The sequence below is a fragment of the Oncorhynchus tshawytscha genome, linkage group LG12 (assembly GCF_018296145.1).
Source record: "Oncorhynchus tshawytscha isolate Ot180627B linkage group LG12, Otsh_v2.0, whole genome shotgun sequence".
In the NCBI taxonomy this organism is placed as follows: domain Eukaryota; kingdom Metazoa; phylum Chordata; class Actinopteri; order Salmoniformes; family Salmonidae; genus Oncorhynchus; species Oncorhynchus tshawytscha.
Genome location: NC_056440.1, coordinates 10419404 through 10431456, shown reverse-complemented (window position 1 = coordinate 10431456; position 12053 = coordinate 10419404). Strand labels below are relative to the sequence as shown.

The 12053-nt window shown below is 41.9% G+C and overlaps 1 protein-coding gene across 17 annotated transcripts in view; it reads right to left on the bottom strand.

The window, feature by feature from the left end:
- The window catches only part of LOC121847918 (calcium/calmodulin-dependent protein kinase type II subunit beta-like), a 138121-nt gene that overhangs the window by 123061 nt on the left and 3007 nt on the right, over positions 1-12053 (bottom strand). For all 17 annotated transcript variants that reach the window (XM_042331319.1, XM_042331317.1, XM_042331318.1 and 14 more), the window contains exon 2: positions 3863-3957. In XM_042331319.1, the coding sequence (XP_042187253.1) occupies positions 3863-3957 (95 nt within the window). The remainder of the gene's footprint in view (positions 1-3862; positions 3958-12053) is intronic.

Here is a 12053-nt window from a genome sequence, read left to right as displayed (position 1 = left end):
CCTAAACACAGGCTAAATATAGGCTAAATACAGGCTAAATATAGGCTAGATATAGGCTAAATACAGGCTAAATATATCCTAAATAAATCCTAAATACAGGCTAAATATATCCTAAATACAGTTTAAATACAGGCTAAATACAGGCTAAATATAGGCTAAATCCAGGCTAAATATATCCTAAATACAGGCTAAATACAGGCTAAATCCAGGTCAGACTTCTGTGACTGCCAATGCATTGCAGGTGACTCTGAACCTACCCACACCCTCACACTAACTCTCTCTCTCATCAACAGTATCTATGACTTAAGCCGTGTTTCATATTCCCATTGATAATATAGTGGCCCAATAGCTGACCGCCTGCAACACTGTCCAGGCTCCACATCCATAAACAAGCTCTTTGATTGGCTGAGGGCTGTGCCAACAGCCCCACCCTCGACCACCCCTGACATTTGGCGGATGACATTAACAGTTCCTCTGATGGACGGGTTCAACACAGCTTTCACACATAGGTTAACCATACAGTAGCCTTGACAACAATGAAAACAACAACAGTGAAGAGCTTCCAGAGGAATGAGATACCAGTAATACTGTAAAGTTACTTTGTAACAAGATGTCAATCAGAGTGTTCTGCTCTAATCTGCTTTTACTATCTGTTAATTATATATCCTGATTGCCTCGTCACTTTTATCATATTAGCTCAACTACCTCATACCCCTACACATTGATTCGGAACCACTACTCCTTGTATATAGCCTCATTACTGTTATTTTATTGTGTTACTGTTTCCTTTATTGTGTGCTAATCTTCTTACTTTTTAACACATTGTTTGGAGAGGGCTCGTAAGGAAGCATTTCACAGTAACGTCTACACCTGTTGTATTCGGCGCATGTGTGTGTGTGTCAGATGAGAGTCCCGTGCTAAAGGCATGTAGGGGAACAGACGCATGGCCCACAGCTACCAAGTTCCTGACGTGCCTGCCCTCTCTCCCTCTCTTTCCCTCCCTCTCCCTCCCTCCCTCCCTCCCTGGCTCCCTCTCAATATCTCCCTTTCACACATTAATCTATCAATCTCCCTCTCTTTTCCTCTAAGTCCTCCTGCTCTTTTGCTTGTGTCATCATACGTTTTAACATTTGTTTTGAACGACATAAAAATAAATATCATTTGCCGAGAGGATATCCGAACACCTCAACAAGCAGTACACAAGTGAAAATCATGTCTGTCACTCCCTGTCATGACAAGGATAAGCTTACTTTTGAATATTATTTGCTGCGCTAAGCCTATACATCCCATTCCCCTCAAATACTAGGACATGGAAGTAGCTCCCACACAGCTCAGATCAAATACTAGGACATGGAGATAGCTCCCACACAGCTCAGATCAAATACTAGGACATGGAGATAGCTCCCACACAGCTCAGATCAACTACTAGGACATGGAAGTAGCTCCCACACAACTCAGATCAAATACTAGGACATGGAAGTAGCTCCCACACAGCTCAGATCAAATACTAGGACATGGAGATAGCTCCCACACAGCTCAGATCAAATACTAGGACATGGAGATAGCTCCCACACAGCTCAGATCAAATACTAGGACATGGAGATAGCTCCCACACAGCTCAGATCAAATACTAGGACATGGAGATAGCTCCCACACAGCTCAGATCAAATACTAGGACATGGAGATAGCTCCCACACAGCTCAGATCAACTACTAGGACATGGAAGTAGCTCCCACACAACTCAGATCAAATACTAGGACATGGAAGTAGCTCCCACACAGCTTAGATCAAATACTAGGACATGGAAGTAGCTCCCACACAGCTCAGATCAAATACTAGGACATGGAAGTAGCTCCCACACAGCTCAGATCAAATACAAGGACATGGAAGTAGCTCCCACACAGCTCAGATCAAATACTAGGACATGGAAGTAGCTCCCACACAGCTCAGATCAAATACTAGGACATGGAAGTAGCTCCCACACAGCTCAGATCAAATACTAGGACATGGAGATAGCTCCCACACAGCTCAGATCAAATACTAGGACATGGAAGTAGCTCCCACACAGCTCAGATCAAATACTAGGACATGGAAGTAGCTCCCACACAGCTCAGATCAAATACAAGGACATGGAAGTAGCTCCCACACAGCTCAGATCAAATACTCGGACATGGAAGTAGCTCCCACACAGCTCAGATCAAATACTCGGACATGGAGATAGCTCCCACACAGCTCAGATCAAATACTAGGACATGGAGGGAGCTCCCACACAGCTCAGATCAAATACTAGGACATAGAAGTATCTAACACACAGCTCAGCTACAACTTATGTCATGTGGGTAGAGTATATACAGTACATTCGGGAAGTATTCAGAACCCTGGACTTTTTCCGCGTTTTGTTACATTACAGCTTTATTCTAAAATTGATTAAATAGTTTTTTTCCCTCATCAATCTACACATAATACCCCATAATGACATCATTATACCCCATAATGACATCATAATACCCCATAACGACAAAGCAAAAACAGTTTTTTTTTTCAATGTTTTCACTTTGTCATTATTGGGTATTTTGTGTAGATTGATGAGGAACAACATTGATTTAATCCATTTGAGAATACGGCTGTTACGTAACAAAAATGTGGAAAAAGTCAAGGGGTCTGAAAACTTTTAGAATGCACTGTATGTAGATATACAGTATGGCCTATAGACAGAGAGCCATGGGTCCTATAATGTAGCAGGCCTACTGGTTAAAGTAAGCAGTTCTGATTAGTAACCTAGCTACGGTACAGTACCAGCTCCCGACATGTGGCAGGCTATGTTCCACTCTTCCAAGTCATATTGCAATCTGAGCATCAACTATTTAAATAAAATATCAACCCTGAGAATATGGGATGAATCAGACTCCACTTTAACTCTGAGCGATAGATACTGAAAATGCAGTGTCATCTCCACCATGTTAAGAGAGATATGCTTGTCTCTGGCTCAGGGGGGAATATGTTGAGGCTACAAGACATCAACCATAAAAATCTAATACAATGAGCCAAAAGCCAACACAAAGCCTGATAGCAAATCAAACCAAGTGCATAAAATAAGCTAGCATTTATGCAATGCATAAAGGTTTATAATAATTCACTCTCAAATATAGCTATGTTTAAAAAGAATGAGCCATGATCCACCATGAACATGACCTGGCCTTCATTTGTCCCCCTCCCACAAGACTCTGCCTCTCTCTCTCTCTCTGCCTCTCTCTCTCTCTCTCTGCCTCTCTCTCTCTCTCTCTCTCTCTCTCCCTCTCTCTCTCTCTCTGCCTCTCTCTCTCTGCCTCTCTCTCTCTCTCTGCCTCTCTCTCTCTCTCTGCCTCTCTCTCTCTCTCTCTCTCTCTCTCTCTCTCTCTCTCTCTCTCTCTCTCTCTGCCTCTCTCTCTCTCTGCCTCTCTCTCTCTCTGCCTCTCTCTCTCTCTCTCTGCCTCTCTCTCTCTCTCTGCCTCTCTCTCTCTCTGCCTCTCTCTCTCTCTGCCTCTCTCTCTCTCTCTCTCTCTCTCTCTCTCTCTCTCTGCCTCTGCCTCTCTCTCTCTCTCTCTCTCTCTGCCTCTCTCTCTGCCTCTCTCTCTCTGCCTCTCTCTCTCTCTGCCTCTCTCTCTCTCTCTCAAAATGGTTACCAATCTAATTACAGAAGTAAAAATACATGTTTTGTCATACCCTTGGTATATGGTCTGACACACCATGGCTGTCAGCCAATCAGCATACAGGACTTGAACCACCCGGTTAATAATACCGGTTGGCTCATCGATAGTACAGCTGTGCAATCAAATGTAGACAACAAGTGAAACAGTACTTGGGGACATAGTTTATTGCTTACCTCTTGCAGATAGCTTTTTGGTGTTGATTATTTTGGCGGCATATTCTTGTCCACTACACAGCTTGACACATCTGCGCACCACTGAAAACGCTCCCCTTGAAACAGAGACAAAAGAAACAGAACAGCTGGTCAGGCACATTTCATAGTTAAAACGATGGAGCTATACAGTACTTTCTCAGAATTTTATAGTAACCTACAGCATAATAAGGCTTTCTGCCAGCACAGCAAGTGTCTCTGCCTTCTATACCTGGCTGGGCTGGCATGATAATGATGGCAACAGAATATACTGTAAGAGTTTGTATACATAACAGGTTCCCCTGAGGTTCCCGCCACAAAGTCAGCAAGTACTGTATCATATAAGATGATTTTTGTGTGTGTGTGTGTGTGTGTGTGTGTGTGTGTGTGTGTGTGTGTGTGTGTGTGTGTGTGTGTGTGTGTGTGTGTGTGTGTGTGTGTGTGTGTGTGTGTGTGTGTGAGAGACACGTGAGAGAGAAGGTGAACACACCAAAGTATTTGTTGCTGTTGCTTGTTGTTTTTAATAAGTATGCCTGAAAAATCAGCGTTACCAACATTTACTTTTCATGTCAATTTTACTGAAGTATCCAAATTCAAATGGAAGCAGTTTAGATTAGATTATTAGTCACATGCACAGGGTCGCAGATGTAATTGCAGGGTATAATGAAATTCTTAAACACAGAGCTCCAACACTGCAGGTCAAAAAGATAATGAAACAATAATACAAATAATTATGATACATATTTACAACTGTAACAATGATAAATGTTCATTGTGGGGGGGGGGCAGGGTAAATATCTGTTGTGGCCTTGTCAAACAGATGTAATTTACTATGATTTGTTTCTGTCTTTTATAAACGTCCTCTCACTGTCAACTGTGTTTATTTTCAGCAAACTTATCATGTGTAAATATTTGTATGAACATAAGATTCAACAACTGAGACATAAATTGAACAAGTTCCACAGACATGTGACTAACAGAAATGGATTAATGTGTCTCTGAACAAAGGGGGGTCAAAATCAAAAGTAAGTGCATCTCCTCCTCATGGACTGCACCAGATTTGCCAGTTCTTGCTGTGAGATGTTACCCCACCTGTCCACCAAGGCACCTGCACATTTCCCAGACATTTCTGGGGGGGAATTGCCCTAGCCCTCCGGGCTCTTCACTGGCCATCGCAGAACACTGACATTCCTGTCTTGCAGGAAATCACACACAGAACGAGCAGTATGGCTGGTGGCATTGTCATGCTGGAGGGTCATGTCAGGATGAGCCTGTAGGAAGGGTACCATGTGAGGGAGGAGGATGTCTTCCCTGTAACACACAGCGTTGAGTTTGCCTGCAATGACAACAAGCTCAGTCCGATGATGCTGTGACACACCGCCCCAGACCATGATGGACCCTCCACCTCCAAATCGATCCTGCTCCAGAGTACAGGCCTCAGTGTAACGCTCATTCCTTCGATGATAAACGTGAATCCGACATTCACCCCTGGTGAGACAAAACCGCAACTCGTCAGTGAAGAGCACTTTATGCCAGTCCTGTCTGGTCCAGCGACGGTGGGTTTGTGCCCATAGGCGACTTTGTTGTCAGTGATGTTTGGTGAGGACCTGCCTTACAACAGGCCTACAAGCCCTCAGTCCAGCCTCTCTCAGCCTATTGCGGGCAGTCTGAGCACTGATGGAGGGATTGTGCGTTCCTGGTGTAACTCGGCATTTGTTGTTGCCATCCTGTACCTGTCCCGCAGGTGGGATGTTCGGATGTACCGATCCTGTGCAGGTGTTGTTACACGTAGTTACACTTTGTATTAAAAGACAAAAAGTGAATTGCTTTGCCACCATTTTTCCAGTGTCTTGTTGCAAACAAGATGCATGTTCCTTCCTTCTTTTCACTCTGTCAATTATGTTAGCATTGTGGAGTAACTATAAGTAACTATAATGTTGTTTATCCATCCTCAGTTTTATTTCATCACAACCATTAACCCTCTGTAACTGTTTTAAAGTCACCATTGGTCTCGTGGTGAAATCTCTGAGTGGTTTCCTTCCTCTCTGGCAACTGAGTTACTTGTAGTGACTGGGGTGTATTGATACACCATCCAACATTTTTGTTTTTTTACTCATCTACCAAGACGTGCCCTTCTTTGCGAGGAATTGGAAAACTTCCCTGTTCTTTGTGGTTGAATCTGTGTTTGAAATTCATTGCTCAGCTGAGGGACCTTACAGATAATTGTATGTGTGGGGTGCAGAGATGAGGTAGTCATTCAAAAATCATGTTAAACACTATTATTCCACACAGAGTGAGTCCATGCAACTTATTATGTGACTTGTTAAGAACATTTTTACTCCTAAACTTATAGAGTACAACAATATTAGCCATATTACCCATAAAGCCTAGCTGTATATTGGCAGAAAGGTTTGTAACTCTCGTTCTTATCCGTCTATTAACTGATTTACCTCATGGTGATGTCATCACGGAAGGCCAAAACTCCTTCCGACCAAAACAGGCTCAAATTTCAGGCGGTCTTTTCAAACAATTCTTACACTTAAAGGGCATAATACCCATAAAACCTAGCAGTCAAACAGGAAAATGGTTCCAATTGTTTTTCAACCATTCTACCAAGTCATCTTGTCCTAGATAAATGTACACTGTTATCAAAATGTCACAACAGGGTGAGCCTACACGAAACACAGCCCTTATTTTAAGTGTTTCTAAAATCCCCTATGAGAGAAATGAATGGTGGAAAAACGATTAGAACCATTTCCCCAGTTATCCCCTACCCACTCAAACCCCTCCCACAGTCCTATCAGACCCAGCACCAGGATAAAGTGACTAAGGGGGCAGTTGAAATCGGTGAGGGGGCACAATTTGGGGGGGGTTCTTGAATTGAAATGATATTCAATTCTGCTTCTATAATCACGCTATACCACAATAAACACAATAGACTCCAAGATCATTGAGTGATTTTGAAATCTTTAGCCTATCTCTGCTGCGCTGTATCAGCACAATATACAGCCCCCTACAGCTAGGCCGGTTTGGTAATGAATATAGGCTACAAGATAGATAGGCTGTTTTTAAATTGGTGAATGCCCTATGTGAACGCAGCCGTACACACAGCTGTCTTACCAAAGTAATGAAATCTAAAAGCAGGAAAGTAGTAGCCTAGTTATTCATTTATCCAAACAAAAATACTGAATAGCGTTTTGAATTCCGACACAACTGCGAATGAGAACGAATGTCAACTAAACGAAACAGAGGTACCAAGGAGTAGGCCTAGCAAACAACATATCAGATCAATAAAGTTATGACACAATCTATACTTCTATACCTAGTTACATTAACAGTAAACAAACGCAGTAAACAAAAAGGCGAATGAAGATCCAAACAATCAAAATCATAGCCTACAGCCTAGTACAGTGACATGCACAGCTGTCTAACCAAATAAATAGGCCTATACAGTCAAGGCTCAGGAGAAGACCCAGATGCAGACAGGCACACACCTGTCTACATAAGGTCCCACAGTGGACAGTTCATGTCAGAGGAAAAACCAAGCCATGAGATCGAAGGAATTGATGGTTCATAAGAACACAGTGGCCTCCATCATTCTTAAAAGGAAGAATTTTGAAACCACCAAGACTTTTCCTAGAGCTGGCTGCCCAGCCAAACTGAGCAATTAGGGGAGAAGGACCTTGGTCAGGGAGGTGACCGAGAACCCGATGGTCACTCTGACAGAACTCCAGAGTTCCTCTGTGGAAATGGGAGAACCTTCCAGAAGACAACCATCTCTGCAGAACTCCACCAATCAGATCTTTATGGTAGAGTGGCCAGACGGATGCCACTCCTCAGTAAAAGGCACATGACAGCCCGCTTGGAGTTTGCCAAAAGATTCTCTAGTCTGATGAAACCAAGATTGAAATCTTTGGCCTGAATGCCAAGCGTCACGTCTGGAGGGAACCTGGCACTATCCCTACAGCGAAGCATGGTTGTGGCAGCATCATGCTGTGGGGATATTTTTCAGTGGTAGGGACTGGGAGAATAGTCAGAATCGAGGGAAAGATGAACTGAGCAAAGTACATAGAGATCCTTGATGAAAACCTGCTCCAGAGCGCTCAGGACCTCAGACTGGGGTGAAGGTTCACCTTCCAACAGGATAATGAACCTAAACACATAGCCAAGACAACGCAGCAGTGGCTTCGGGACAAGTCTCTGAATGTCCTTGAGTGGCCCAGCCAGAGCCCAGAATAGAACCCGATCGAACATCTCTGGAGAGACCATGAAGTAGCTGTGCAGCAACGCTCCCATCCAACCTGACAGAGCTTGAGAGGATCTGCAAAGAAAAATGGGAGAACTCCAAAAATAAAGGTGTGCCGAGCTTGTAGCTTCATTACCCAAGAAGACTTAATGCTGTAATCGCTGCCGAAGGTGCTTCAACAAAGTACTGAGTAAAGGGTCTGAATACTTATGTAAATATAATATTTCAGTTTTTTTATTTTTAATAAATTAGCAAACATTTCTAAAAAACTGTTTTTCTTTGTGATTATGGGGTATTGTGTGTAGATTGATGGGAAAAAATACGATTGAATCAATTTTAGAATAAGGCTGTAATGTAGCAAAATGTGGAATACTTCCCAAACTGTATATACTATGTATAAGCTGGAAGTAGAAGCCTAAATGTTGTTGTCCATTAGTTTACCTTGACTTATTTCACATTTTGTTGTGTTACAGCCTGAATTCAAAATTGATATAATTATGATATTTTTTTCTTAGCTATCAACACATAATACCCCATAATGACTAGGTGAAAACAGGTATTATCAACACATAATACCCCATAATGACTAGGTGAAAACAGGTATTATCAACACATAATACCCCATAATGACTAGGTGAAAACAGGTATTATCAACACATAATACCCCATAATGACTAGGTGAAAACAGGTATTATCAACACATAATACCCCATAATGACTAGGTGAAAACAGGTATTATCAACACATAATACCCCATAATGACTAGGTGAAAACAGGTATTATCAACACATAATGCCCCATAATGACTAGGTGAAAACAGGTATTATCAACACATAATACCCCATAATGACTAGGTGAAAACAGGTATTATCAACACATAATACCCCATAATGACTAGGTGAAAACAGGTATTATCAACACATAATACCCCATAATGACTAGGTGAAAACAGGTATTATCAACACATAATACCCCATAATGACTAGGTGAAAACAGGTATTATCAACACATAATACCCCATAATGACTAGGTGAAAACAGGTATTATCAACACATAATACCCCATAATGACTAGGTGAAAACAGGTATTATCAACACATAATACCCCATAATGACATGTTTTTAGAATATTTTTTACATTTATTGAAAATTAAATACAGAAATATCTCATTTACATCAGTATTCACACCCCTGAGTCAATACTTTGTAAATGTCTAAAAACCTGTTTTCGCTTCATCATTATGCAATATTGTGTGTAGATTGCTGAGGGAAATGTTTTATTTAATCAACTTTAGAGTAAGACTATAACGAAACAAAATGTGGAAAAAGTTAAGGGGTCTGAATACTTTCCAAAGGCGCTGTACATTTTACAGACACAGTATATTTTACAATAGTTATATTTTGTTTGTTTTTAGTCCCATCCTTCAGCTACCTTCAACCCCTCCCATCAATCTCTGAACACCATCCAGTATTGATTTCTATTGCCATATATTTTTCAACTGTGCTGTGATGTTTCACAAAAGTTCTGAACCTTTCTGTTCTCATAGTTTCTACATTTCGTAAATTAAAGATAAACATTTTGGCTCAGAGTATTATTATATTATTGACCGATTGACTATGACCTTTCAAATCACTCTGCAGTGCTATTTGCAGAGTTACACGCTGACCATCGCACACATGTTGATTTTATACCCCCACCCCAGACATGATCAGGACACGCATGATGAAATATGAAAACAAACTCTGAACCAATTCTATTAATTTGGGGACAGGTCAAAAAGCATTAAACATTTAGCTAGCTAGCTTGCTGGGATATAAACATTGGGTTGTTATTTTACCTGAAATGCACAAGGTCCTCTAATCTGACAATTAATCCACAAAACTGAATTCCTTTCATGTCATCTCTCCTCCTTCAGGCTTCTTTTTTTACTTATTTGGACTTTATATGGCGGTTGGCAACCAACTTTTTTATTTTATTTATTTATTTCACCTTTATTTAACCAGGTAGGCCAGTTGAGAACAAGTTCTCATTTGCAACTGCGACCTGGCCAAGATAAAGCATAGCAGTGTGAGCAGACAACACAGAGTTACACATGGAATAAACGATTAACAAGTCAATAACACAGTAGAAAACAAAGGGGGGAGTCTATATACAATGTGTGCAAAAGGCATGAGGAGGTAGGCGAATAATTACAATTTTGCAGATTAACACTGGAGTGATAAATGATCAGATGGTCATGTACAGGTAGAGATATTGGTGTGCAAAAGAGCAAGTAAATAAATAAAAACAGTATGGGGATGAGGTAGGTGAAAATGGGTGGGCTATTTACCAATAGACTATGTACAGCAGCAGCGATCGGTTAGCTGCTCAGATAGCTGATGTTTGAAGTTGGTGAGGGAGATAAAAGTCTCCAACTTCAGCGATTTTTGCAATTCGTTCCAGTCACAGGCAGCAGAGTACTGGAACGAAAGGCGGCCAAATGAGGTGTTGGCTTTAGGGATGATCAGTGAGATACACCTGCTGGAGCGCGTGCTACGGATGGGTGTAGCCATCGTGACCAGTGAACTGAGATAAGGCGGAGCTTTACCTAGCATGGACTTGTAGATGACCTGGAGCCAGTGGGTCTGGCGACGAATATGTAACGAGGGCCAGCCGACCAGAGCATACAGGTCGCAGTGGTGGGTGGTATAAGGTGCTTTAGTGACAAAACGGATGGCACTGTGATAGACTGCATCCAGTTTGCTGAGTAGAGTGTTGGAAGCCATTTTGTAGATGACATCGCCGAAGTCGAGGATCGGAAGGATAGTCAGTTTTACTAGGGTAAGCTTGGCGGCGTGAGTGAAGGAGGCTTTGTTGCGGAATAGAAAGCCGACTCTTGATTTGATTTTCGATTGGAGATGTTTGATATGAGTCTGGAAGGAGAGTTTGCAGTCTAGCCAGACACCTAGGTACTTATAGATGTCCACATATTCAAGGTCGGAACCATCCAGGGTGGTGATGCTAGTCGGGCATGCGGGTGCAGGCAGCGATCGGTTGAAAAGCATGCATTTGGTTTTACTAGCGTTTAAGAGCAGTTGGAGGCCACGGAAGGAGTGTTGTATGGCATTGAAGCTTGTTTGGAGGTTAGATAGCACAGTGTCCAATGACGGGCCGAAAGTATATAGAATGGTGTCGTCTGCGTAGAGGTGGATCAGGGAATCGCCCGCAGCAAGAGCAACGTCATTGATATGAAAAAAATAAAATAAAATAAAATGGCGGTTGGCAACCAACTTTACGATGCATTACTACAACCGACTGGAGTGTGGACGTCAGTTCATCTTTCAATCACCAACGCTGGACTCGCAGAGCATTGAGCGTCACAAATAGAACCTGTTTCTGTTTTAGCGCCTGGCCACGCAAACACTCTCGCTGAGGCACGAAAGCAGTGTTGGTGCAATAACTGAATATTATGTACAGTTGAAGTCGGTTGTTTACATACACTTAGGTTGGAGTCATTTAAAATTGTTTTTCAACCACTCCACACATTTATTTTTAAGTCGGTTAGGACATATACTTTGTACATGACATAAGTAATTCTTCAAATAATTGTTTACAGACAGATTATTTCACTTATAATTCACTGTATCACAATTTCAGTGGGCCAGAAGTTTACATACACTAAGTTGACTGTGCCTTTAAACAGCTTAGGACAATTCCAGAAAAGTATGTAATGGTTTTAGAAGCTTCTGATAGGCTAATTGACATCATTTGAATCAATTGGAAGTGTACCTGTGGATGTATTTCAAGGCCTACCTTCAAACTCAGTGCCTCTTTGCCTGACATCATGGGAAAATCTAACGAAATCAGCCAAGACCTCAGAAAAAAACTGTAGACCTCCACAAGTCTGGTTCATCCTTGGGAGCAATTTCCAAACACCTGAAGGTACCACGT